This window comes from Pongo pygmaeus, chromosome 4 (assembly GCF_028885625.2).
Source record: "Pongo pygmaeus isolate AG05252 chromosome 4, NHGRI_mPonPyg2-v2.0_pri, whole genome shotgun sequence".
Lineage (NCBI taxonomy): Eukaryota > Metazoa > Chordata > Mammalia > Primates > Hominidae > Pongo > Pongo pygmaeus.
Window position 1 is genome coordinate 87,797,421 of NC_072377.2, and position 26,347 is coordinate 87,823,767.

Genomic DNA, 26,347 nt, shown 5'->3' on the forward strand with positions numbered 1-26,347 from the left:
AAACCCAAACTAACTATGTCTTAAGTAGAAAGAGGCTTCTTATTTGGGTAAATGTGTGACTACGCAGAAGGGGCTGATAAATCAGGGCCCCAGGTATCCTCTGTCTCATTACCCAGTGTATATACCTGATCCCACGGTCCAAGATGGCAGCCCCTGAGTTCCTGGAAGGATGGAGGCAGGGATGAAGAGGGGAGAAGAGGTTGTGTGTGTGGGTACTCCCTGTTAAAAAAAATTCCTAGGAACCACCATGTGACACTTTTGCTTATATGCCTTTGACCATTTGAGAGTGTCATCAACAATAGTTGGCCACATCTATTGTTGGGAATGAGAGGTTGGGAAATATTTTTAGCTAATAATCTCTTTACTATGAAAACAGATGGGAAGGATGTTGGGTAACAGTTAAAAGTCCTGACTATAACTCTTAATAAATATTTGTTGAATTATTGAGAACATGCATTATTAATCACTGGCTTTATGGCCAATACATGACTAAACATCCTTTGTATCATCTTCACAACAATTTTAAGAGGCCATCTATTTTTGTTGACTCTTTGTATATAAAGAAGACATACCTTAGAGTGGCCCAGTAACTTTGTTCAAGGTGACAGTCAATGGTCAGTAGAACCCAGGATCACTGATCTTGAACATCCTCTTCCTTCACCATATAATATAACTGCTTATGTAAATGTGCTTCACTTGCATCAGATTTAAACATCCAGAGAACAGGTAATGTGGTTTATCCTCACTTTATTTATTAATTCATTCAAATATATTTACCGAGCATATAAAAAATATTCTCAGTCTTGGGGATATGAAAAGGATTATGATAGCATATCTGTTTCACTTTTTTATGAAAGGTTAGTCACTAGTCACCAATCACTGAGATTGACGAGAATACAAAGTGAGCCAACAAATAGTATTCCTGCCCTCATGCAGCTTACCTAATAAACAATATCTTACTTGGTCTAATTACTAGCTGTGGCAAGGGCTGTGCTAGAAAAGAACAAGAAGCTGTGAAAACATATATGAGAATGGAATCTAGTTGAGGAGAGGGATAGGGTTAGGGAAAGCTTCCCTGAGGAATTGGCATCTAGACAGCCATTGGCACATGGGAAATAATAAATATATTGAATGAATGAATAAATTCATTAATTTAAATGAAGTTGGGGGTCTCTTGGGAATATGTTTTTTCTAAGAATGGAAAAAAAGAATGAAGTACCCTTCAAGAAGTCCCATGTGGCTGGAACTCACAGAGTAAATTCCTCACACTTCCCAGAACATAATTGCTTGTTGAATGAAATCAAATAGCTTTTTCTCTCTGAAATGTCCACAGAATGAAGTAGAAAACTTCCATATAAGATAATTTGAAATGTTTTCTCCACTCCAATAAGCCCACATGGGCAGAGAAAACTTATATATTGCCCAAATAGCTCTCCACAAATAGTAGCTGCTCAACAAGTATTCGTTCATCTACTGTAGATTTGAGACTCAGAAAAACATTCCAAAAAGTATCAGATAATGCATTGATGCTTCAAAATTTATGGACATCTTTCCAAATCCAGGTTAGTGCATGCTCTTAAAAAAAAGAAGCTAAGATACATTGGCAATTATATTTAAATGTCTGGGGTTCTTGTTTGTTTGTTGTTTGTTTTGCTTTGTTCGGTGAGATAATCACATTTTGGTTTAAGAGCTTCTGGAAAGCTGACATTACGTAAAAATACTGGCTTAGGCTGGGCTTCTGCTAGGAAAAATAAGATAAAAATATCCACATATACTTCTAAAATTCAGTACTTCATCTCTTAACAACACTAATGATAGTAATAAACTAAGGAGACCTGCATTGAACATAGTTTTTCTTTTTTTAATCTGAGAAATGAAAATACAGCCCATGTATTATGAATTCAGAGAAATAAATGTTTCAAAGAGATTGAAGCATTAAGTATATAATAGAAGCAAGAAAATGTGAGAGGCTATTTGTGGGAGGAAAAAGGAGAGCTTGATTATTTTCTTCAAGAGCCAAACTCATAACAAAATAAAGTGATCTATACTAAGTACACTAGCATTAGGATGAAATAGCTACTACTTTAATTAAATATATCAGTTTTGGGAAAAACAGCAGCAGTGGCAGCAAAAACATTAAAAACAAATACACAGAGAAAATGTAACCAACATATGATATAAAAAAGAAATGTTCTGAAAAAGGCATTAAAGGAAAATAAATACACTCATTTAGAACCTCAAAGTTCAGTGTATCTCTTCTCTAGACTCCTGCAAAATGATACTTTCAGGCGAGCTATAGTCTCGTCTCAGATACTGTTTTGATGAAAATGGAAATAGGAGAAAATGAAACTTCATTTAGAAGTTCCCAAATGTTCCCTAAATATCTCTTTCAACTCTAAGTGGATGTCACTCAACCTCCCACTCCACTAGATGGGGCCATGGGACTCATAAATGGCCAACGGCTTAGAAGCAGAAGTGTCACATGGCAGTGGTGTGTCCATTTAATCCACTTCCACTCTCTATCCAGAGCAGCAAGTAGTTTTCCAACTTAATGCTATACACCCTTATCAGGATTTTCTCCAAGTTAATAAAAAAGCCGATGAACTCCTTTTCTTGAATTTGATAGATATCTTAGTAGTTAATGATGCATCTTCAAGCTTTCTTACCATTTCATCTTTTATTTTTATTTCAACAGCTGCCAGTCTAGTTTAGGCCCTCCTTATATCCGCTTCCGGGCAGTTAGCTGTAACAGCCTCCTAGCTGGTATCCTTGCTCAGAGGCTCCCCTCTCTCTAAAGCACAGTTCAACAATTATTCCATTAAATTTTATTGAAAGCTTCGTCAGCATTCAGGCATTGTGTTAGGTATTCAGAACACGGACCACTTACATGTCCTCTTCCTAAACTCTAGTTCTGACAGTATCAATACCCTTCCATAATCAAGTGCCACCTTAGTCTAAATGTGATGTATTTTCACATTTTGGCGTCTCCTTACCTTTTCAATCTTTTATCCTCCTGTTACCCCTACAGATATGCAACTCTTCAGTATAATAAGACTTGACTCTGATGTCCGTTGAGCTTTCTCCATCCCCAGTGCAACGTTGTTTATTTTATTCTCTCTGTCTGGAATAACTTCCTTAATGTCATCCTCAAAGATGCTAAATATGCTAAACCATCTTTAATAATTAAAATGTAAATGGATTTTCGATGTTTTCATTATATTCCAGTTCCATAGAAAACAAGTATTTCTTCTTTAAGAACTCCTAGGATCCAGTTGAAAATTTAACAATAAAACATTTAAAGCCTGGACTTATGAGGTTGTGGCTATTTTCACAACCTTTTTACTATTTAATCATAACTTAATTATTGAAGGCCTCATGTTGTAGGCAAAAATCCAATCCCTTGGAAACAATTAGGCATTATCATTTTTAGTTCTTGGAGGAATGTGGATTCCACCTAAGGATGTCACTAGTATAGGCAGGTTAATAATAAAATACCATCAAGGCAGCATAGATTGTTATGTTTTAGATTTGTAATGTCTTGATGCCATCCATTGCTTTAAAATGTTTCACACTGATGTCTCATTTTGAAGAGCAATATGCTTTTCTCCAACATTTTGACTTATTTAATGAAGTTGTTTCTAATAATAAAAGGACACATCTTAGGTGAAGTATGTCTCTCTCGCTAGACTATGAGTTCCATCAGGGTAGTGATTTCTACATTTTCTCGGGATAACCAATATCAAAATTCACTGGGGGTATCTGCCCGTTATGTGTTCCCCTGGGTTCCAAATCTCACCTCCTAAATAAGAAACTTTAAGGTTGGGAACCATGTTTAAAAAGCTCTTCAGATAATTTTTATGTGGTTAAAGTTTGAGAACCATTGCCCCAGGCTAGAGATGAACGTACTGCTTGTTTATGGAAAATTCAAATTTTGGCCAGGCATGGTGGCTCATGCCTGTTATCCCAGCACTTTGGGAGGCCCAGGTGGGTGGATCACGAGTTCAAGAGACCGAGACCATCCTGGCCAACATGGTGAAACCCCATCTCTACTGAAAATACAAAAAAATAGCTGGGTGTGGTGGTGCATGCCTGTAGTCCCGGCTACTCGGGAAGCTGAGGCAGGAGAACTGCTTGAACCCGGGAGGTGGAGGTTGCAATGAGCTGAGATCACACCACTGCACTCCAGGTTGGCGACAGAGCGAGACTCTGTCTCAAAAAAGCAAAAAAAAAAAAAAAAGAAAAGAAAAAAGAAAATTCAAATTTTATGGGATATAACAGTTACTTAACAAAGCCTTAAGAAAATCCAAGACTGCGCCCCCTCAAAGTAAAAGGGAACTACCAAGAGTTGTCAAAGACAGGATAGTGCAGAGGTTACAAATGCTTTAGGGCTGCCCCTCACACCAGCTGCCCGGGTTTGACTCCCAACTTTTCAACTTACTAAGTTTAGTAAACGTAGACAATTTACTTAGCTTTCTGTGCCTAGATTTCTCCACTTGAATAATGGGGATAAGAACAATACCAGTTAGATGGAATTACAGTCAATACATGTAGAGCAGCTGAAACTGCAGCACATCGTGCTGAAGTGCTGTTAGATCTTAAAGCTAATACATAATACTATGGACAATGAAACTAATTTCTAACCTAAATATGGCAAATATATAACTTTTTCTACAATTAAGTCTAACTACATTCAGTTAGTTTTATGCAACAACAACAAACTTCCCTAAATAGAAATGGTTTTAAATTAATAGCCTCCTCAAAAAAGTAAATCTTTCGGAATCAGACCAGGTGGCTTAGTACTGTCACATTTTCAACACAAGGAGGTTTTCAGTGAGGCACTGGGGCAGAACAAATTTGCGCAGTGTCTGCTGTGGACATAAGGGATTCCTTCAGCTCTATGCAAATAGTAATCCCACTAGTTCCCAGAAGATAAACATGAAGAAACAATGAAACCTTTAGCTCAGATGCTCACTGACCTCTGTTTCTCTGAATTTCTCACCTTTGGGGACTTGAGAACAGGCTGCCAGTAAACTTTCTATGCTCTTGCAAGAAGCCCTGATGCAGTTCTATTAGAATTAATTGTTACATTAGAGGCAATACGAGAATCTAATTCATAAATAGCATTTCCCATAGGCAGGTCTCATAAGCAGTTTTAATACCTTTGGTTGAGATAGTTTCAGATTCACAAGAGAATACTGGAGAGTGCATTTACCAATATAGGAGAAGAGTTACAATAAGAAACTCTCAAAAATGATAGGAACTTAGGGTGCTAACTCCTTTAGTCCTAAGTGCCAGAAATTGGGATACAGAGTCCAGGGCCAATCCAGCTGGTCATGTGAAGAGATATGAAGACGGAACCAGAGTCAATTTGCCATGAATGTGACTGAGGTAGATTGTAAAACCAGAGGTTCTCAATTTTGAACTTTTTTTTATGATAAAAGCAAGTTGCTATCTTCAATCAATTCAGATTTTTTCCATTTCACTCTACCATATCATAAACTAAAAAAAAAAAAGAAGGTATTTTGGTAATATTCATGAAACAATGGAAACCAACTGAACTAGAAGGCATTTAAAATCTCAAACTTTGTAAATATAATAGTGAAATTAGAAAAGTTTTCCTCATGGTCAAAATGTATAGCAAGTATATTTAAAAAGTCTTTTATATAATAAGGTTGGTTAAACTGAATTGTCTACTGAGAGTCTGCTAAACTCATGCTAGTAGATGCTAAAAACTGTGTTAAAGCAATTCTCTATAACTCTTTATGTTCTGTACTTTATGAGAAACAGTAATAAAAATAGTTTATGTATCTGACATTTTTGCAAGGGTAAATATTACAAATTTCATAAGCTATAAATATACTAGTATTTTAAAGCTTCTTTTCTAAAATAAGTTAATCTTGGAGAAGATAAGTTTACATTAACAATATTACATCTAAAGTTTCTAAACTCTTAGGCGTGATTATAATAACACATTTATAAAAATGTGCAAGAAGCTAAATCAAACATTTATTCTTTTACCATTTGAGAAAAAAACAAAAACAAACAAACAAACAAAAAACAGAAGTGGGATAGGAGAAGGCACAAGTTTTACAAGGTTTAACTAGTAGACTTCCTGGCAAACGTCCTACAAATATTGGCCCAAGCCCATCTAGCCTTGCCTCTAAAAGTGGTTTGCAGTGATTATGGAGTAAAGTATGGGTCATTAGGATTTACTGCTCTCTGGATTGGTGAGGCACTCCCTGTATAAATATAAATGCACCACATGTGGTACCAATGGATCATGCTTAGCCAATTAAAATGTGAATATATAATAGCTGAACATAGTAAACTGAGTTGCCAGGGCATTCTTAGTATCACACAGTGCAGAATAATTACCATGTGAAAACAAATACTGTCTCCTTTTTTTTTTTTTTGTTAAGTATTCCCTATTCTTCTATTAGTCAATTATTGACATCTATTTAACATAGTTTTAACTCAAGGTGCCATGGGAATAGACTTAAACCAACTCTGATTCCTACTCTCAAATTGTTTATGGTATAGGAGGAGAAGGAAAAGCAAACAATGACTATAAAGGTATTTTAGTTACTATGATTTTAATATATAGTTGACCGAGTGGGATAAAAGGATTGTAGTCACTTCTACCTTTGAAGATAAAAGGCAGGGCTTTCAGGAATTACTTTATAGAGAAGGGAATGATGGGGCTGAATCTAAAGAAGACTGGAGGCTGGTCAATAGATGAACCATGCAGTGCATGTATTGAACGCAGAGGCAGAATAAGCTGGATTAATTTGAAGAACAGCAAGAAATTCAGTTTAGTGAGGCACTGGGTACTCGAAGTGGGAGAGGAAGCAGAAGAGATTACAGATGCAGCCTTTTTTTTTTTTTTTTTTTTTCAGACGGGGTCTCGCTCTGTGGCCCAGGCTGGAGTGCAGTGGCGCAGTCTGGGCTCACTGCAACCTCTGTATCCCAGATTTAAGTGATTCTCCTGCCTCAGCCTCTTGAGTAGCTGAGACTAGAGGTGCCTGCCACCACACCCGGCTAATTTCTGTATTTTTAGTAGAGACGGGGTTTCACCATATTGGCCAGGCTGGTCTTGAGCTCCCAACATCATGATCCACCTGCCTCAGCCTCCCAAGTTGCTGGGATTACAGGTTTGAGCCACCATACCCAGTCCCAGATGCAGCTTTTTAAAAATACAGAGCAACTGCTATATGGTTCATCACGTATTCCAAATAATCTAGAGTTAAGATCTAAAACACAGATTTTTAGGGAAAAAAGGCAAGCAATACAATATGCACTACTACTACTATAACTGTGGTAAATGACCAAATAATTTCAGACAAAATATATTACTTTTCAGGACAGAAGCATTAAGACATTTTTACTTAATGCATAGTGCTTTTTTAATTTAAAAAGAAACATCTGTTTTAAAAACACACAACTATGTATGAAAAACTCATTTCTAATAAACAACTTAAATAGAAATCATAATTTTCCACCTGGGATCATAGTTTTAAAAATATCATTAGAAAAAGCAATATATTAATGTCCAGATACAATTAGCTTTAAAGAGGTGTTTGGTAAGAATGGGAATATAGGTTAGTATATATGGGCATGTAGTATTTTTCTTCAAGAGAAAAGGCTAAAATATTTTCCACTTGAATAAGGCAGTATTAAAAATGAATTAGATCGTATGTAATTCAGCTTCTGTAACTAGAAAAAAGGCTGAAAATGAAAAAAAATCTACTTCTTAAATCCTGGTCTTTTGAAAATGATTTTTGTATCTGAAAAAGCTCCAGGTGTCTATAAATATCAAAAATGTTTTTATACACATTACATACAGATATATGAAATGAAATAGATGATTAGTTCTTTTTTTTGTAGCATTCTCAATCCCACTGTTAACAAAGTTGTTAAAAAAATCCATGTGTAAAATTTGTGCTACAGAAATTTATAACAATTTATGCTCACTTAATTCCCTTTTGGGCCGATATATTCTACATTAACTATAATTTTCTTAAAAATTCAGAAGGTATGTGGTTTTGCATTTAAATATGTTAAGTTTTATAACAAAGAAAAATCAAATAGCCATTTAGAAACATTAACTGTTTCATGACTGATGGATAATGCTTACTTGTGAGTTGCTGTCAAGGCTGTCTGCCTGAAGTTCAGAGAATTTTCATGGGTTACTTATTTCCCATTATCTTTCCTCATTTTCTTCACTGTTCTTTCCTCTCCCTCCAGCCTAGGCAGTCATCACTACTGGCAGTTCCAACAACAAGGTTCCCACATCATCAAGCAAAAGTGTTTTTTATTTTATTTATTTATATTTTTACTGTAACTCAGGCAGTACAAACCCAAGATTTATAAGGAGACGAGACATATTTTTACTGTGCAGTCTGAGCATGACCTGCACTAGGCCTGTGGAGCAATTTAGAAGTTTCTATTTTTACCAAGTGTAAATTGGTACCAGTAGAGTGGGGCACTGCTGAAAAGATACCTGAAAATGTGGAAGCAACTTTGGAATGGGGTAACAGGCAGAGGTTGGAACAATTTGGAGGGCTCAGAAGAAGACAGAAAAACATAGGTAAGTTTGGAACTCCCTAGAGACTTGTTGAATGGCTTTGACCAAAATGTTGGTAATGACATGGACAATGAAATCCAGGCTGACGTGGTCTCAGATGGAGATGAGGAACTTGCTGGGAACTGAAGCAAAGGTGACTCTTGTTATGCTTTAGTAAAGTGAGTGGCAGCATTTTGCTCCTGCTCTAGAAATGTGTGGAACTTTGAACTTGAGAGAGATGATTTAGGGTATCCGGCAGAATAAATTTCTAAGCAGCAAAGCATTCAAGAGGTGCATTGGGTGCTGTTAAAGACATTCAGCTTTATAAGGGAAGCAGAGCATAAAAGTTTGGAAAATTTGCAGTCTGACAATGCAACAGAAAAGAAAATCCCATTTTCTGAGGAGAAATTCAAGCCAGCTGCAGAAATTTGCGTAAGTAATGAGGAGCTGAATGTTAATCCCCAAGACAATGGGGGAATTGTCTCCATGGCATGTTAGAGGTCTTCATGGCAGCCCCTCCCATCATAGGCCTGAAGGCCTAGGAGGAAACAGTGGTTTTGTGGGCTGGGCCCAGGGTCCCCGGTGCTCTGTGCAGCCTAGGGACTTGGTAATAAATTGTTACAAATTTCTGTAGTACAAATTTCACATACCGATTTTTTTAAGAAGTCAATAATTGGGGTTTGGGAAACACTGCTTAGATTTCAGAAGATGTATGGAAATGCCTGGATGCCCAGGCAGAAGTTTGCTGCAGGGGTGAGGTCCTCATGGAAAACCTCTGCTAGGGCAGTGCAGAAGGGAAATGTGAGGTAAGAGCCCCCACACAGAGTCCCCACTGGGGCACCCCCTAGTGGAGCTGTGAGAAGAGGGCCACCATCCTAGAGACCCCAAAATGGTAGATCCACCGACAGCTTGCACCGTGTGTCTGGAAAAGCCACAGACGCTCAAAGCCAACCTGTGAAAACAGCCAGGAGGGAGGCTGTACCCTGCAAAGCCACAGGGGAGAAGATGCTCAAGACCATAGGAACCCACCTCTTGCATCAGCTTGACATGGATGTGAGACATGCAGTCAAAGGAGACCATTTTGAAGCTTTAAAATTTGACTGCCCCAATGGATTTTGGACTTGCCTGGGGCCAGTAGCCCCTTTGTTTTGGCCGATTTCTCCCATTTGGAATGGCTGTATTTAACTAATGCCTGTACCACCACTGTATCTAGGAAGTAACTAAGTTGCTTTTGATTTTATAGGCTCATAGGTTGAAGGGACTTGCTTTTTTTCAGATAAGACTTCAGACTGCAGACTTTTGAGTTAATGCTGAAATGAGTTAAGACTTTGGGGGACTGTTGGGAAGGCATGATTGGTTTTGAAATGTGAAGACATGATATTTGGGACAGTACACAGGCAGAATGACATGGTCTGGCTCTGTGTCCCCATCCAAATCTCATTTTGTGGCTCCCATAATTTCCATATGTATGGGAGGGACCCTGTGAAAGATAAGTGAATCATGGGAGCAGGTCTTTCCCATGCTATTCTCATGATAGTGAATAAGTTACAAAATCTGACAGTTTTAAAAACAGGAGTTTCCCTGCACAAGCTCTCTCTCTTTTTGCCTGCCATCATCCACCTAAATGTGACTTGCTCCTCCTTGCCTTCCACCATTATTGTGAGGCCTCCCCAGCCATGTGGAACTGTAAGTCCATTAAACCTCTTTCTTTTGTAAATTGCCCAGCCTCGGGTATGTCTTTATCAGCAGCATAAAAACAGACTAATACACCAAGTGACCCATGGTTTCAATGCACATTGAAGTTTGAGAAATAACTGTTTTTCCTCTCACAAATTCTATGGCACATAGAAAGGGAACATATTAAGATCATAGCCACATTTCTAAAAAGGTAAGAGAGTTCCAAACCCAATTTTCTCAGTGATAAAATACTATAACTGAAAAAACAACTGAATTAACTTTCAAAAGAAAAATTGTGACATTGCCCTAGTATTATACTTTATCATACACATTAAATATATCAGCACACAACAGTAATACATGGTATAATGGAAATTTCTTTCCTTGTATTATATAAATATTATGCTAATGTAGTTTTTACTTTAATAAAAGTCCTAATAAAAATAGGCTGTTTGGATATAATTTAATTCAAATGGAGTAGTTAGCAAACCATGTAAGCCCAGACCACATATATTTTGTGTTATGTTTACCCAGCTTACTTGTATCTTTTCTGGATTCAGAGCATCCTGAAAGTGGGTGTTATCTTTTCTCTACTGCCTAGTAGTGGATAGAGTGTAGAGTATACATTCATGAGTAAATGTTTGTGGAATACATGAATAAATTAATAGCTGGAAATTCAATGTATATGTATTCTAGAAAAACACACACACACATATATATATAAATAAAAATAAACCAATAAATTTAAAAAAATAAAATTAATATTTTACTACAAATAGCTATAAAAGAAAAGAAAAACACAGAGAAATTGAAACTGCATATCTTGAAAATAAATAAGAAATAGTTATACTGGCTGACCCTCAGTTAGTTAGCAAAGCACCCAGAATTTAAAATACACTTGTTATAATCCAAGACATATTTTTATAATTGTGCAAAGTTGCTAATTCTAACATGTTAATCAGAAATAAAAACTGATATTCTAGGATGCCAATGAGCTAATGTTTAATGTAGTGGTTAATTATTAGTTGGAAAAAATCTACATAAAGAAATAAAGCTCCAAAAAACTAGAAATCTGAAAAAAAAAAAAAAAACTTGTTTAACTGCATTTAACAACTCTTTAAATCCAGAACCAATTATGAGCATTGTGGTACTATTAATAATTGCATGCTGAACATATAAATGTAAAATGGCAATTTCAATTTTCGTTTCATCAAGACAATGAAGAAAATGAAATTGAATACTAATTAGTGCAAGTTTGTCATACACCTGAAAGATTAGGGGGTTACTGTGCTCATTATAAGTGAGTTTAAGCAAAGTACTCAAAGGTTTCATTTGAAGGACTGAATATAAATAATAGAATTAGGTGACAAGGGAAATTAACAATGAATGATCAACACGGAAACTCTGGTATATCATTTGATTTCACAGAATGTCTTATAGGTGATTTAATCTTACAAAATTGATAAAGTTTTTTCTTCTAAAAAATAACTTAGAAAATATATTATTAAAGAATGCATTAACAATATATATATTTTGAACATAATCAGTAAGTAATTACTGAATAACAATGTTGAGACTAAGAAAATTACTCAAAACCATATGATCACATGGAAATTAAATAACCTACTCCTGAATGACTTTTGGGTAAATAAGGAAAGTAAGGCAGAAATCAAAAAGTTATTTGAAACTAATGAGAACAAAACTACAACATTTCAGAATCTCTTGGACACAGCTAATGCAGTGTTAAGAGGAAAATTTATAGCACTAAATGCCCACATCAAAAAGTTAGAAAGATCTCCATTTAATAATCTAACATCACAACTAAAAGAACTAGAGAACCAAGAGCAAACCATTCCCAAAGCTAGCAGAAGACAAAAAGTAACAAACTCAGAGCTGAACTGAAGACTGAGACATGAAAAGCCATTCAAAAGATCAACAATTGTAAATGGGAGTTCACTCATGATTTGGCTCTCTGTTTGTCTATTATTGGTGTATAGGAAATACCTAGGGATATAACTTACAAGGGATGTGAAGGACCCTTTCAAGGAGAACTACAAACCACTCCTCAAGGAAATAACAGAGGACACAAACAAATGGAAAAACATTCCATGCTCATGGATAGGAAGAATCAATATTGTAAAAATGGCCTTACTGTCCAAAGTAATTCATAGATTTAATGCTATCCCCATCAGGCTACCATTGACTTTCTTCACAGAATTAGAATAAACAACTTTAAATTTCATATGGAACCAAAAAAAAAAAGCCTGTATAGCCAAGACAATCCTAAGCAGAAAGAACAAAGCTGGAGGCATCACGCTACCTGACTTCAAACTATACTACAAGGCTACAGTAACCAAAACAGATATATAGACCAATGGAACAGAACAGAGGCCTCAGAAATAATGCCACACATCTACAACCATCTGATCTTTGGCAAACCTGACCAAAACAAGCAATGGGGAAAGGATTCCCTATTTAATAAATGGTGTTGGGAAAACGGGCTAGCCATATGCAGAAAACTGAAACTGGGCCCCTTCCTTACACCTTATAAAAAAACTAACTCAAGATGGATTAAAGACTTAAACATAAGACCTAAAACCATAAAAATCCTGGAAGAAAACCTAGGCAATACCATTCAGGACATAGGCATGGGCAAAGACTCCATGACTAAAACACCAAAAAGCAATGACAACAAAAGCCAAAATTGATCTAATTAAACTAAAGAGCTTCTGCACAGCAAAAGAAACTATTGTCAGAATGAACAGGTAACCTACAGAATGGGAGTACATTTTTGCAATCTATCCATCTCACAAAGGGCTAATATCCAGAATCTACAAAGAACTTAAACAAATTTACAAGAAAAAAAAAAACATCAAAAAGTGGGCAAAGGGATATGAACAGACACTTCTCAAAAGAAGACATTTATGCAGCCAAAAATCATATGAAAAAAAAGCTCATCATCACTGGTCATTAGAAAAGTACAAATCGAAACCACAATGAGATACCATCTCACACCAGTTAGAATGGTGATCATTAAAAAGTCAGGAAACAACAGATGCTGGAGTGGATGTGGAGAAACAGGAACAATTTTATGCTGTTGGTGGGAGGGTAAATTAGTTCAACCATTGTGGAAGACAGTGTGGTGATTCCTCAAGGATCTAGAACCAGAAATACCATTTGACCCAGCAATCCCATTACTGGATATATACCCAAAAGATTAGAAATCATTCTGCTATAAAGACACATGCACATGTATGTTTATTGCAGCATTATTCACAATAGCAAAGATTTGGAACCAACCCAAATGCCCATCAATGATAGACTGGATAAAGAAAATGTGGCACATATACACCATGGAATACTATGCAGCCATAAAGAAGGATGAGTTCATGTCCTTGGCAGGGACATGGATGAAGCTGGAAACCATCATTCTTAGCAAACTAACACAGGAAAAGAAAACCAAACACCACATGTTCTCAGTCATAAGTGGGAGCTGAACAATGAGACCACATGGAAACAGAGAGGGGAACATCACACACTGGGGACTGTTGAGTGGGGCAGCTAGGAGAGGGATCGCATTAGGAGAAATACCTAATGCAGATGATGGGTTGATGGGTGTAGCAAACCACCAGGGCATGTGTATACATATGTAATAAACCTGCACATTTTGCACATGTATCCCAGAACTTAAAGTATAATAAATTAAAAAACATCTGATAAATTTCTTAGCGATACCTATATTTCTTTGAGAAATTGTGTTTGTTTTTCAATAAATACACCAATTTTGATTTCAGTCTGAAAAATTCAGCTCAATTTACTCTGATAGTTTGGAAATAGTCCTGTTATGCTATTCCATTTAAATTGTTAAAGGACAAAAAACCAACACCGCATGTTCTCACTCATAGATGGGAATTGAACAATGAGAACACATGGACACAGGAAGGGGAACATCACACTCTGGGACTGTTGTGGGGTGGGGGGAGGGGGGGAGGGATAGCATTAGGAGATATACCTAATGCTAAATGACGAGTTAATGGGTGCAGCACACCAGCATGGCACATGTATACATATGTAACTAACCTGCACATTGTGCACATGTACCCTAAAACTTAAAGTGTAATAAAAAAATAAAAAAAAAATAAATAAATAAATAAATTGTTAAAGATATTATTACTATTAGAAAACTATAGAACATGAAAACTTAAGGCCCTTTTTCTTTCACCAAAAAAAATTAGTGGAAACCAAGTCATCTCACTTTTAGCTTGAATTGAAAACAAACCTACAACACCAATAGTTTTATTTTTAATTTGTATAATCCTTTTAGAATTATTAATATTCAATCTGAGTTCAGTACATTGTTGATTGGACACCACAACATATCCTCCAATGGTAATTTAATGAAAGTTACTAGTCCGACCTGTGTTGCAATAAACATACAATATTTTTGTATTTGAGAGCTTAAAAATACTGGTCATAAAGAAATTGTAAGAGCTTTGAACTAGGCTAATTATATATTTTGTGTAATCTTTATAGTTCTGACAACTTGGATAAGATACTTAACCTGTTTGATTCAAGCTGTCTAAATTTATAAAGTGATGATAATTACACCTACTATATGGAATTATTCTGAGAATTAAATTTAAAAATCACCCAAAGAAGATCAACAAATTCGAGAGGTGGTTACTGAAAAAATTAATAAAATAGATAGACTGCTAGCTAGACTAATAAAGGAGAAAAAGGAGAAGATCCAAATAAACACAATTAGAAATGACAAAAGAGATACTACAAATAACCATCAGCAACTGCTGTGAACACCTCTGTGCACACAAACTAGAAGGTCTAGAAGAAATGGATAAATCCCTGGAAATATACACCCTCCCAAAACTGAGTCAGAATGAAATTTAAATGAGTAGACAAATAATAATCTCTGAAACTGAATCAGTAATAGATAGCCTACCAACCAAAAAGAGCCCAGGCCCAGATGGATTCACAGCTGAATTCTACCAGATATACAAAGAAGAGCTGGTAGCATTTCTACTAACACTATTCCAAACAATCAAGGAAGAGGGACTGCTCCCTAACTCATTCTATGAGGCTAACGTCATCCTGATACCAAAACCAGGCAGAGACAAAACAAAAACACAAAACTTCAGGCCAATATTTTGATGAATATCAATTCAAAAATCCTCAACAAAATACAAGCAAATTGAATCCAATAGCACAACTAAAAACTTATCCACCACGACCAAGTAGGCTTTATCCCCATGATGCAAGGTAGGTTCAACATATGTAAATCAATAAGAGTGAGTAATCACATAAACATAATTAAAGACAAAAACCACATGATCATCTCAATAGATGCAGAAAAGGCTTTCAATAAAATTTAACACCTCCTCATATTACAAACTCTCAATAAACTTGGTACTGAAAGAACATACCTCAAAATTAAGAATCACCTATGATAAACCCACAGCCAACATCATACTAAACGAGCAAAAGATGGAAGCATTCCTCTTGAAAACTGAAACGAGACAAGGATGCCCTTTCTCATCACTCCTATTCAACATAGTATTGGAAGTCCTGGCCAGGGCAATCAGGCAAGAAAAAAAAGTAAAAGGCATCCAAAATAGGCAGATAGGAAGCCAAAGTATCCCTGTTTGCAGAGGACATGATTCCGTATCTAGAAAACTCCACAGTCTAGGCCCAAACGATCTAGAAAACCCCACAGTTTAGGCCCGAACGATCCTTAAGCTGATAAACACCTTCAGCAAAGTCTCAGGGTAAAAAATCAACATACAAAAATCACTGGCATTCCTATACACAACAACAGTCAAGCCAAGTGCCAAATCAGAAATGCCATCCCACCTACAATTGCTAAAAAACGAAAACAGAAAAAAACCCTCCTAGGAATACAGCTTATCAGGGAGGTAAACAGTCTCTACAATGGGAACTAGAAAACACTGGTCCAAGAAATCAGAGATAACACAAACAAATGGAAAAAAACATTTCATGCTCATGGATAGGAAGAATCAAAATCATTAAAATGGCCATACTGCCCAAAGCAATTTATAGATTTCAATGCCAATCCTATCAAACTCCCAATGACATTATTCACAGAATTAGAAAATACTATCTTAAAATAGTCAAGACAATCCTAAACAACAACAACAAAAATAAAACCCCCACAAAGCTAGAGGTATCACATTACCTGACTTCAAACTATACTATAGGGCTACAGTAACCAAAAGTACTGTTTTGATACGGGCACAAAGACAGACATATATTCAAATGGAACAGAATTGAGAGACCAGAAATAAGGTTGCACACCTACAACCATCTGATCCTCCACAAAGCTGACAAAAACAAGCAATGGAGAAAGGACTCCCTAATCAATAAATGGTACTGGGATAGTGGTTAGCCATATGCAGAAGATTGAAACCGGACCCTTTCCTTACACTATACACACAAATCAACTCAAGATGGATTAAAAAATGTAAAACCCAAAGCTATAAAAACCCTGAAAGACAACCTGGGCAATACCATTCTGGACAGAGAAACTGGCAAAGATTTCATGACAAAGACACCGAAAACAATTGCAACAAAAGCAAAAAATGACAAATGGGATCTAATTAAACTAAAGAGCTTCTGCACAGAAAAAGGAACTATCAACATGGTGAACAGACAACCTACAGAATGGAAGAAAACTTTTTCGAACTATGCATCTGACAAGGGTCTAATATCCAGCATCTATAAGAAACTTAAATTTTCAAGAAAAAAACAAACAACTTCATTAAAAAGTGGGCAAAGGACTTAGGCAATTTTCAAAAGAAGACATACATGCAGCCAACAATCACAGGAAAAAAACCTCTCAAACTCAGTTATCATTAGAGAAATGCAAATGAAAACCACAATTAGATACCATCTTACAACAGTCAGAATGGCTATTATTAAAAAGTAAAAAAGTAACAGATGCTGGCAAGGTTGAGGAGAAAAGGGAATGGTTATACACTGTTGGTGGGAGTGTAAATTAGTCCAAAGATTGTGGAAAGCAGTGTGAAGATTCCTCAAAGAACTAAAAACAGAACTAATATTCCACCCAGCCACAGCATAACTGTGTATATACCCAAAGGAATATAAATGGTTCTATCTTAAAGGCACATGCACGCCTATGTTCACCGAAGCACCATTCACAATAACAAAGACATGGAATCAACGTAAATGCCAATCAGTTGTAGACTGGGTAAAGAAAATGTGACACATATGGACACCATGGAATACTATGCAGCTACAAAAGAGTGAGATCATGTCTTTTGCAGGAACATGAATGAAGCTGGAGCAAACTAATTATCCTTAGCAAACTAATGCGGGAACAGGAAACCAAATACCACATGTTTTCCCTTGGCACCACTTACAGCGGGTGCTAAATGATGGGAACACATGGACACATAGAATGAAATAACAGATAGTGGGACTTACCTGAGGGTGAAGGATGGGAGGAGGGAAAGGACCAGGAAATATAACTAAGGGATACTAGGCTTAATACCAGGGTGACAAAATAATCTGTACAACAAAACCCCATGACATGAAGTATACCTATATAACAAACCTGCACATGTACCCCTGAACCTAAAATAAAAGTTTCAAATAAAAGAAAATCGGTAAAGTTTTGTAAAAAATAACATTAAAAATATATTATTAAAGAATGCAATTATAAAATGAATACACTGAATATAATTCCTAAATATTTATTGAACAACAATTATTTTTAGTTTTTCACCCATTATATTTGAGGTTCTTACTCTAATATAAAACCTTTCATATTGACTTTAACTGTTTTTCTCTGAGTTCATTATCATCTTCAGACCAAAAGCAAATTATCATCATCCCACTGACCCTAAAAGTAAAATAAGTTTTAACTATTGTTCTTAAGAGAATAAATCTAAATTTCTCTCAGTGTTGACCACTGTCCTGTTCAGTTAAGGTTATTTCTGCCTATAGCCACTGGGATAAAGGGAATTTAAACTTCATGCAATACTTTGAAAGGAAGAATGATACATAGTGTTAAGCAGGCAATACTGGGACAAAGTAAAGTGAACAATTGGATATGAAACATTAATAAGGTGTTTCTCAGAGTAAACATTGCAAAAGCATGCTACTTATGGTTTATAGAAAGATGGCAATCATTGAAGCTCACAAACATAATTTGCCAAACAGAAAGCCTGATGTAAACTGGCAATATCATCTCTCAACTCTTTAGAATTTTGGCTATAAATTATTGATGTCTAAAGTTTTATCATGACCACAGTCCTACAAATGCATTTCAACTAGAGTGATTAAAAATGTCTCTGGAATGATTATTCATTAGTAAATATGATATAATTATTTTCTATTATTCTATGCATATTTTAAACCTTAATTGATCCTTCATGAATGTGATAAAAACTGTGTAAATGTGCCATTTCCACTATCTGGAGTTCATTTTGCACATGTTGCTATAGATTGAAAAAGTCAAGTGTAACTTAAGAAGCAATTTTAACAAATTCATGTAAATATAAATTCATAAAACAAAACAAGAACTTCAGGCAACCTTATAGAGCTCTATAGATAAAAGAAATGTTTATGAGACACATAAGAATGCCTAAGAAACCTGAACAAAGAAAGTATCTGAAGGAGATTTTGGCCCAGTTTTTCAAGTATGGAAGTCTTGCCTCTTAGTCATAAATCAATTTTCCTTTATACCAAATGCCTGTAAACTAGTCCTTGTATAGTACACCTAATTATGTCACATCAGGGATTTCCATGTTTCTTTGACTTAGAATATGTAGTAAACAGGACAGATCAATAACCTAAACGAATCAAAATTCTGCAATATCTCCCTACTCCACTGAAATAAGGCTAATACCTTTTAGTATGACTCCTGAAGCACGGCAAACTCATACACTGAATTTGAACACATCCCTCCAGCAACCTTTACTCTAGTCATGATTTTCTACATAATATTCCCCAGATTGTCATGTAGCATCTTTGATCAGGCTGTTCCCTGGATGTTCAGTCTCTACTGAAAGCCATCCTTCTCAGGCCTAGCTCAAAAGCTATCTGCCCCAGGTGAGTTTCTCAAGATAATTAATGAATTCTTCCTCTGACCACAGAATACTGAATTCTTCCTCCCTTTAGTATACATCAATGACTTGTTAGATGGTTATTAATGTGCTTTCCCCAACAGAGGTTTACTGTTTCACAGATACCAGTTTTGATCATCTTTCTGTACTCCGAGTACATAGTTCATCTAAAGGCTCAAAAAGCATTGAAATGTACAGAAATATAAGCTCTGGGCCTTGCTACCCCCTCTGGGAAATCACTTAATATTTCAGTATATTGTTGTTTTCTCCTGTTTTAAAAAAATAGCTGGTTGATGAGAGTGAATAATACTATGAAATGAAACACCCTCAGCTTGAAAGAAGGTGCATTTGAGGTATTGTTATTATGATTCATGGTATATTTTATACTTGCATTTGTGGACCCACTTCTTAGAGACAGAAAACATAGATGTAATTTTTATGTTCTTAAAGTATCCTAAACTGCTGCTAAATGTTAACACAGTGGTAACGAACACACAGTATACAGAAAGTCTCCTTCTTTGATATGCACCTTAAAATAGTGATATTTATACCTGAATATTTTTAACGTTTTTGACCTCTTTAACCAGCTTCTTAATGGAATGTGCATGTTTTTTACTTTTCAGAATTGGGAGCTAATTTGAACTCTTCACTAAATTACCCTTTCCTCTGACCATAAGGAAGAGTCACACTGAGTTCTCTTTTGTCTGCTTTTTAAAATGACCAGAATCATTTAAAAATGACTTGTAACATTAACCTTGTCCTATCCCATCTGTTACCTGAATCCACGGCCATCTGTCATTTTCTGCAGCTGTCCACGCATTTATAAGCCCCTTCTTATTAAGACGTGCATAGTAGGGATACCATTTTTGGAGTCCAAAAAGAGCTCGGTGAGTAGAGGAAGCCGTGATTTGCTGGTTTGATATAATTCCACCTTCAATTCCCAATGGGCCTGAGCATTCTGGAAACAAAAACAGGGAAAAATATGAATGTATTAGAAATAATGCATATACAACATGTGTCTGTTCGATTTGATAGGATTTTTTTAAATGATTTGAATTTGCACCACCATGCTATTTACTCTTCATCCCCTTTACAGATCTGTTATTGATCTCTAAATTAAGGAAATAATTCTTGCTTCTCATGACACTCTCTTCCTTCTTTGCTTTGAAAGTAGTCACTTAATAGACACTTCCCTTCTGCATTATGATTCTGGTGTCTGTACTGATAGCTTTTGGTTGTTGATCACGTCAGCAAAAGCATAATGCTCTTAAAAGGCTTATCTCATATTTTATATTCCTGGAGATTAGCATGCCTCACAAATTATAAGCTCTCAAAGAATATTTTTCCATCCATTATTTCTTGATTATCATAAAGCTGAGCTTTTTGTCAAAGTTATTTTTGTACTAATTTAGCATTTCTCACTACTATAAACTTTATAACTTAAATTTTTATACCCACCATCAGTTATGCTTCCACAACAAAAGGGAAATGTGTAAATCTGTTAACATTTAAAAATATTATTATAATACCCCATGATATATTATAAATTATAAAATATATGTAGACAAATTATTTTTATAAAGAGAGCAAACTCTCTGACAACATTATACATGACAATGTGTACAACTCAGTAAATCAAGATTTTAAAGTACTTATTAGCACTTTAGTTTCAAATTCACAATTCTACATATTGGGATTCTGCATGTATATCTTTACATTTGCAACTGAGAAACTTAAGAAAATTTTCCAATGAAATTTTAAAATACTAAGATTAAAGCACATTATGCTCAAATGATATGTTCTCAGATACCAAATGTGTTTAGTTTTTCAAATTAGAAATGGAGATAAATCCATCTTTAAAAAATTACATATATATTTGTATTATATATAAAATTATATATAAATTCTTAATTGATTTATAAAATTTCAGCAGAAGGTACATTTCTTTTAAATTCAGTTTTGAAAATTCAGAATAAGTAGGGATATGATATAAGGAAAAGATGTTCTTAATTTCATTAACATTTCATATACTATACTGAATATTTTGCCAATTTAGATTCATATAATATATACGATAATTGTATTATAAAAATATACTACAATAATTTGTCAGAATTTCTGAAAATAAGAAAGAAGTTCATTGCTACTATTAAATATCAGTATACGAAAGTCAACTTGACTGGTGATTATGACCAAGTACATTTTAGATTTTAATTACTATCAAAATCCAAAGTTTGTCAGTAATTAAATGTTTACTCTTAGATTGAGGTTGAAAATATGAAAAAAATTAGGAGCCAAATTATAATATTTTTGAAAGTCAGTAAGATATTTCTCATTATTAACCATATTTTTAATTGTCATAAACATGCTTCTTTTTCTATTCCATGCTCAGATAGTAAGTAGCTCTGATGGCTTTCAAATTTTTAATTTTTTTATAAAGAAGATAAAAATATACAGATAAGTAATCATCTTAATCAGACTGTATTAGTAAAGACAACATTAATACAGTAAAAACTGCATCTTTGCCATTGACAGAAAATTACTTGGTATGATAAATTTAGATAATAAGATTTTTTTTAACATGTAATTAGGACTGCTTAGCACTTTATGAAAGTATACTATATCACTTTAGAATCATTAAATTAAGAAGCCATTCATTAGTAGAATTGAAGTCTTAAGACCTGCAGATAATAATCTGATTTTCACATTCCCAAAAACTTAACGTTAAAAGTTCAGATATTAATTCTTTGGACCCTTATTTTGCTTTCCATTTTATCTTTACAGACTTCACAAACGTACTAAGAAACTTTCATGATGACACTGTGATTTTAATAATGGCAGGAGCCTAGCTTTTTAATAATATTGTCATCAAAGCGGTCTCAAGCATCTTGTCCTTGGTTTGTACAATGTTTGGATGGAAAAATGAAACAGGCAGGGAGAACTTTTATTGCAGGCCATTTATTGTAGGCCAGTAAGTAGACTAGCAGAGCTAGAGAGCCAGAATTGATTAATGAGCTGTATGGCAGACTTAAAAATAACTCTGTGCCATTTAGTTGCATACCTCTGAAGACCTTATGCTGAATTAGATATCTTCACAGAATTTGTAACTATTTTAAAGCAGAGAGTAGATCTCAAATCACAATATCCTATAATTCTACTCCGTTGTTTAATCTATCAGCCTCCCTTTAGTAGCTAACATATCAGGAAATTCATTTGCTCTGAACTGTTGTATTATCATATAAGCCAAACACCAATGAGCGATTTTGAAAATATATATGCACAACTCACTCTGCCATAAGGTTCCAAATCTTTGCTATGCTCTTTAGTCCTGCATATTAATTCTTTCATAAAAACGTAATTCAGGCTGGGCGCAGTGGCTCATGTCTGTAATCCCAGCACTTTGGGAGACCGAGGCAGGTGGATCACCTGAGGTCGGGAGTTTGAGACCAGACTGACCAACATGGTGAAACCCTGTCTCTACTGAAAATACAAAAATTACCTGGGCGACATGTGCCTGTAGTCCCAGCTACTCAGGAGGCTGAGGCAGGACAATCGCTTGAAGCCAGGAGGCGGAGGTTGCAGTGAGCTGAGATCGCACCACTGCACTCCGGTCTTGGTAACAGAATGAGACTTCATCTCAAAAACAAAACAAAACAAAAAAGCAAAACAAAAAACCCTCCACAATTCAAATAATATATATTGACATGATATAGTTATATAGGGCTATATCTTATACAATGTATTTTTGCATGAGCTATCTCATTGCCATGATGTCAAATTTACAAGTATTACCAGTCCTCAATTCTATATTGTTGCTTTAAACAAACAAACAAAAACAAACAAGAATACCCCCCCAAAAAAGAACAATTTCCAACATTTGCATACCATACTCTGTCACTTACATATAGTCAAAAAAGGCCACCAAAGGAAGCATGACTGTGATGGGGATTCTTGAATGAAGTGGGAGTCTGTGAGTTGTCAAGGTACTGCCTTGAGTTAGTGATTCTGCATTTTCCTACTTTTTAAAATTGGGGTTATGATGACACTGAATTTATCAGTTGTGAAGAAGACAAGATAATAAAAGCTTTGCTTTTGGAGCTATAAATTGCTGAAAAAATAATGAGCTTGGTTCTGTAAGGTTATTTGCATGCTTCTCTTCAGAGGACCTCAACTGAAGTAATCCTGGCTTTTTAGCCCCTTTGGAGTAGGAGCTAGGTATTTCTGACTGTTACATCCTTAGATGCTCATGGTGGCTTGTACACAGAAAAAGCCCAATAAATATGCACTGAACATTGTTACTGGGGGCTTTTTTTCTCCTAAACAGTAAAGTAATAAGCAAATCCAAGCCTTAGATTTATTTCACTCTACAAAGTTGTCACAACAGCAGATTTTCTTCACTAATCATGTGGACCACGATCAAATGGATGTCATCACAATAAAAGGTTCAAAATCCAATTTCCTTTTGCCTGTGCTATCCACTTCCCCAATATCCTATTAAATTCAACAGTTATAAAAACTAGTGAAGGAATTACAATTCAGAATGCAAATGATTATACACCTAAGATTAAGTGACCTTAAGCAATTAATAACAGGATGCTTAAAAAGAAAGATAATATGAAAATATACATTGCTTTTACTATCAACAAATGATAGAAGATATATGAAATGATAACTGATGAAGTAATTAATGTCAGATGAGAACGCTGAAGTTTGAAAAGTGTACCCACATGTGTTTTCTCATATAATCTTTGAAATAATACTTCAAGAAAAACATGTTATCAGGCTTATTTCATGAATTAGAAAAATTGTGAGGATGGAAGTTAAGCTTGTAAAAGATGACTATGTAATTTAATGTGGAGAGTTCAGTAATTCTTCAAAATTTGACTTGGATCTTTTCCTTCTGCTATATTATGTGAGGCATACATACTTACGCATCCCAAGGGAGGCAACAGGAACATTAACATGGAATGAACACACAAGATATCACTAGTAACACTGAGGATGTAACAGAGCTTTCACAAGTTGGGATCCACTATAACAGTACATGATAATGTATGGCACTGATATGGTATGCCTCTGTGTCCTCACCTAAATCTCATGTTGAATTGTAATCCTTAGTCTTGGGGGAGGGACTTGGTGGGAGGTGACTGGATCATGAGGACGGGCTTCCTCTTTGCTGTTCTCATAATGGTGAGTTCTCATGAGATCTGGTGGTTTAAAAGTGTGTGGCACGTCTCTTTTCACACTCTCTCCTGCTGCCATGGGAAGACATGCTTGCTTCCCCTTTGCCCCTCCCCCATGATTGTAAGTGTCCTGAGGCCTCCCAGCCATGCTTCCTATACAGCTTGTGGAATGGTGAGTCAATTAAACTATTTTCTTCATAAATTACCGAGTCTCAGGTAGTTCTTTATAACAATGTGTGAATGAACTAATACAGGCATTCAGTCACAGAATTAAATACCTAGAGTTTATAGTGTGTCTGTCTCCTAAGGTGTTAAAATTAACCTGATACCATCATTGGCCTATACTCCTCTTATCTAATATGGATAGGCTAATTTTGTTCTTATTAATTTATTGACCTCTAAGTATATGCTCATCCACCTGTCACTCCATCCATTCATTTAATTCAGTTTTGAAAATACGTGTTTATTGAAGCCCTTCTACATATTAGGCACTTTTCTAGGTAGTGGTGACATAGGGATAAATAAGGCAGAAAAGGTCTCTGCTCTTAAAAGATTCATATTCTAGTGGAGAGACAAATAATAAACAAATGCTTAAACAAGAAAATACCATGAAACGGTATGTGCTATGAAGGAAAAAAAAGAAGGGTGAATCAAGTGTGGGTGTCAGGTGATCAGAGATGGCCTTTCTGAGAGGTTACACCAAGTCTCATCTCTGAATGGGAAGAGGGAGCTGGCTATGTTTACAGTACTGGTTTCCTCAAGGGGCTTCAGTGTAATGGGGAGACACAGAGAAATAAGAACATTTTTATATAATATGGCAGATGTTGTGATGGTGAATGCAGAAGATTCAGTGGGAGAAGAGAAGATGGAATAATAACCTAGCTTGGGGCTCTGGGAATGATTCCTGGAAAAGAATAGGAGCTTGCATAGTGGAGAGAGGAGACAGGATAGACACAGGCGGGGAACAGGCTGCTATGATGAGGGAATTAGAGGCAGTTCAGTATCACTAGATCAAGATGGGTTGGTGGGGGAATGGTTAAGAGATGAAGTGGAGAAGTAGAAAAATGCTAGATTATTTTGCAGAAGCCTGTGATGATAGAATTTGGTTCTGTTAGTGATGGGGAATTTTTGAAGGACTCTATGGCCACATTTTCATTTAATTTAGATCATTCCCACTGTGCCATAAAGAGTAGATTTAAGAGGGGACAAAACTATGTCCAAAGAGTGAGCTACTACAGTTGCCCATGTGAAAAATAATGCAGATCTGAAAGAGGGGTGGAGAAGAGGAAGAGTTCAAAAATATTTAAGAGGTAAAAGTAGGCAGAACTAGTAATGATTAGATGCAAGGTAGAGGAGGGAAGTGGAGTGTTTGAGTTTCAAAGGGTCCAGAGAGCAAACATAGGTGTTTCCTTTCATTGAGATTGGCCATGTTTCACAAATAACACCACTGGACCAAATTCCTCTCTTAAAATTTATCAAAAATCATTCTTGCTGTTGGATTAAACGTGGGAGGATCTGCTTGTCTTACCTTCCTTCTCTTGCTATACTGATTTTGGTGGGCTACTCTCAACATCTCTCATATCAACCAGGCTGCAGGGACAGGATTGAGATGTAAAAATCTGCTTCTATGCTCAAACCATGTCCAGTACTTCCCTGGTCCACAACTCATCCACATGTTTATGTGTGCCCATCTGTTTTCTCACAAGATAGAGAACCCCTTTGTAGGCAAAGATTATATTCCTCACAGTATCTAGCAGCAAGCTTCAATTTTAGTGAACATTTAATAAATATCTGTAGAGGGAATT

The 26,347-nt window shown here is 35.7% G+C and overlaps 1 protein-coding gene across 5 annotated transcripts in view; it reads right to left on the reverse strand.

Annotated features, from left to right (window-relative positions):
- Positions 1-26,347, reverse strand: part of EDIL3 (EGF like repeats and discoidin domains 3) — a 450,915-nt gene that overhangs the window by 149,662 nt on the left and 274,906 nt on the right. For all 5 annotated transcript variants that reach the window (XM_063664954.1, XM_063664955.1, XM_054489176.2 and 2 more), the window contains one exon: positions 20,136-20,317. In XM_063664954.1, the coding sequence (XP_063521024.1) occupies positions 20,136-20,317 (182 nt within the window). The remainder of the gene's footprint in view (positions 1-20,135; positions 20,318-26,347) is intronic.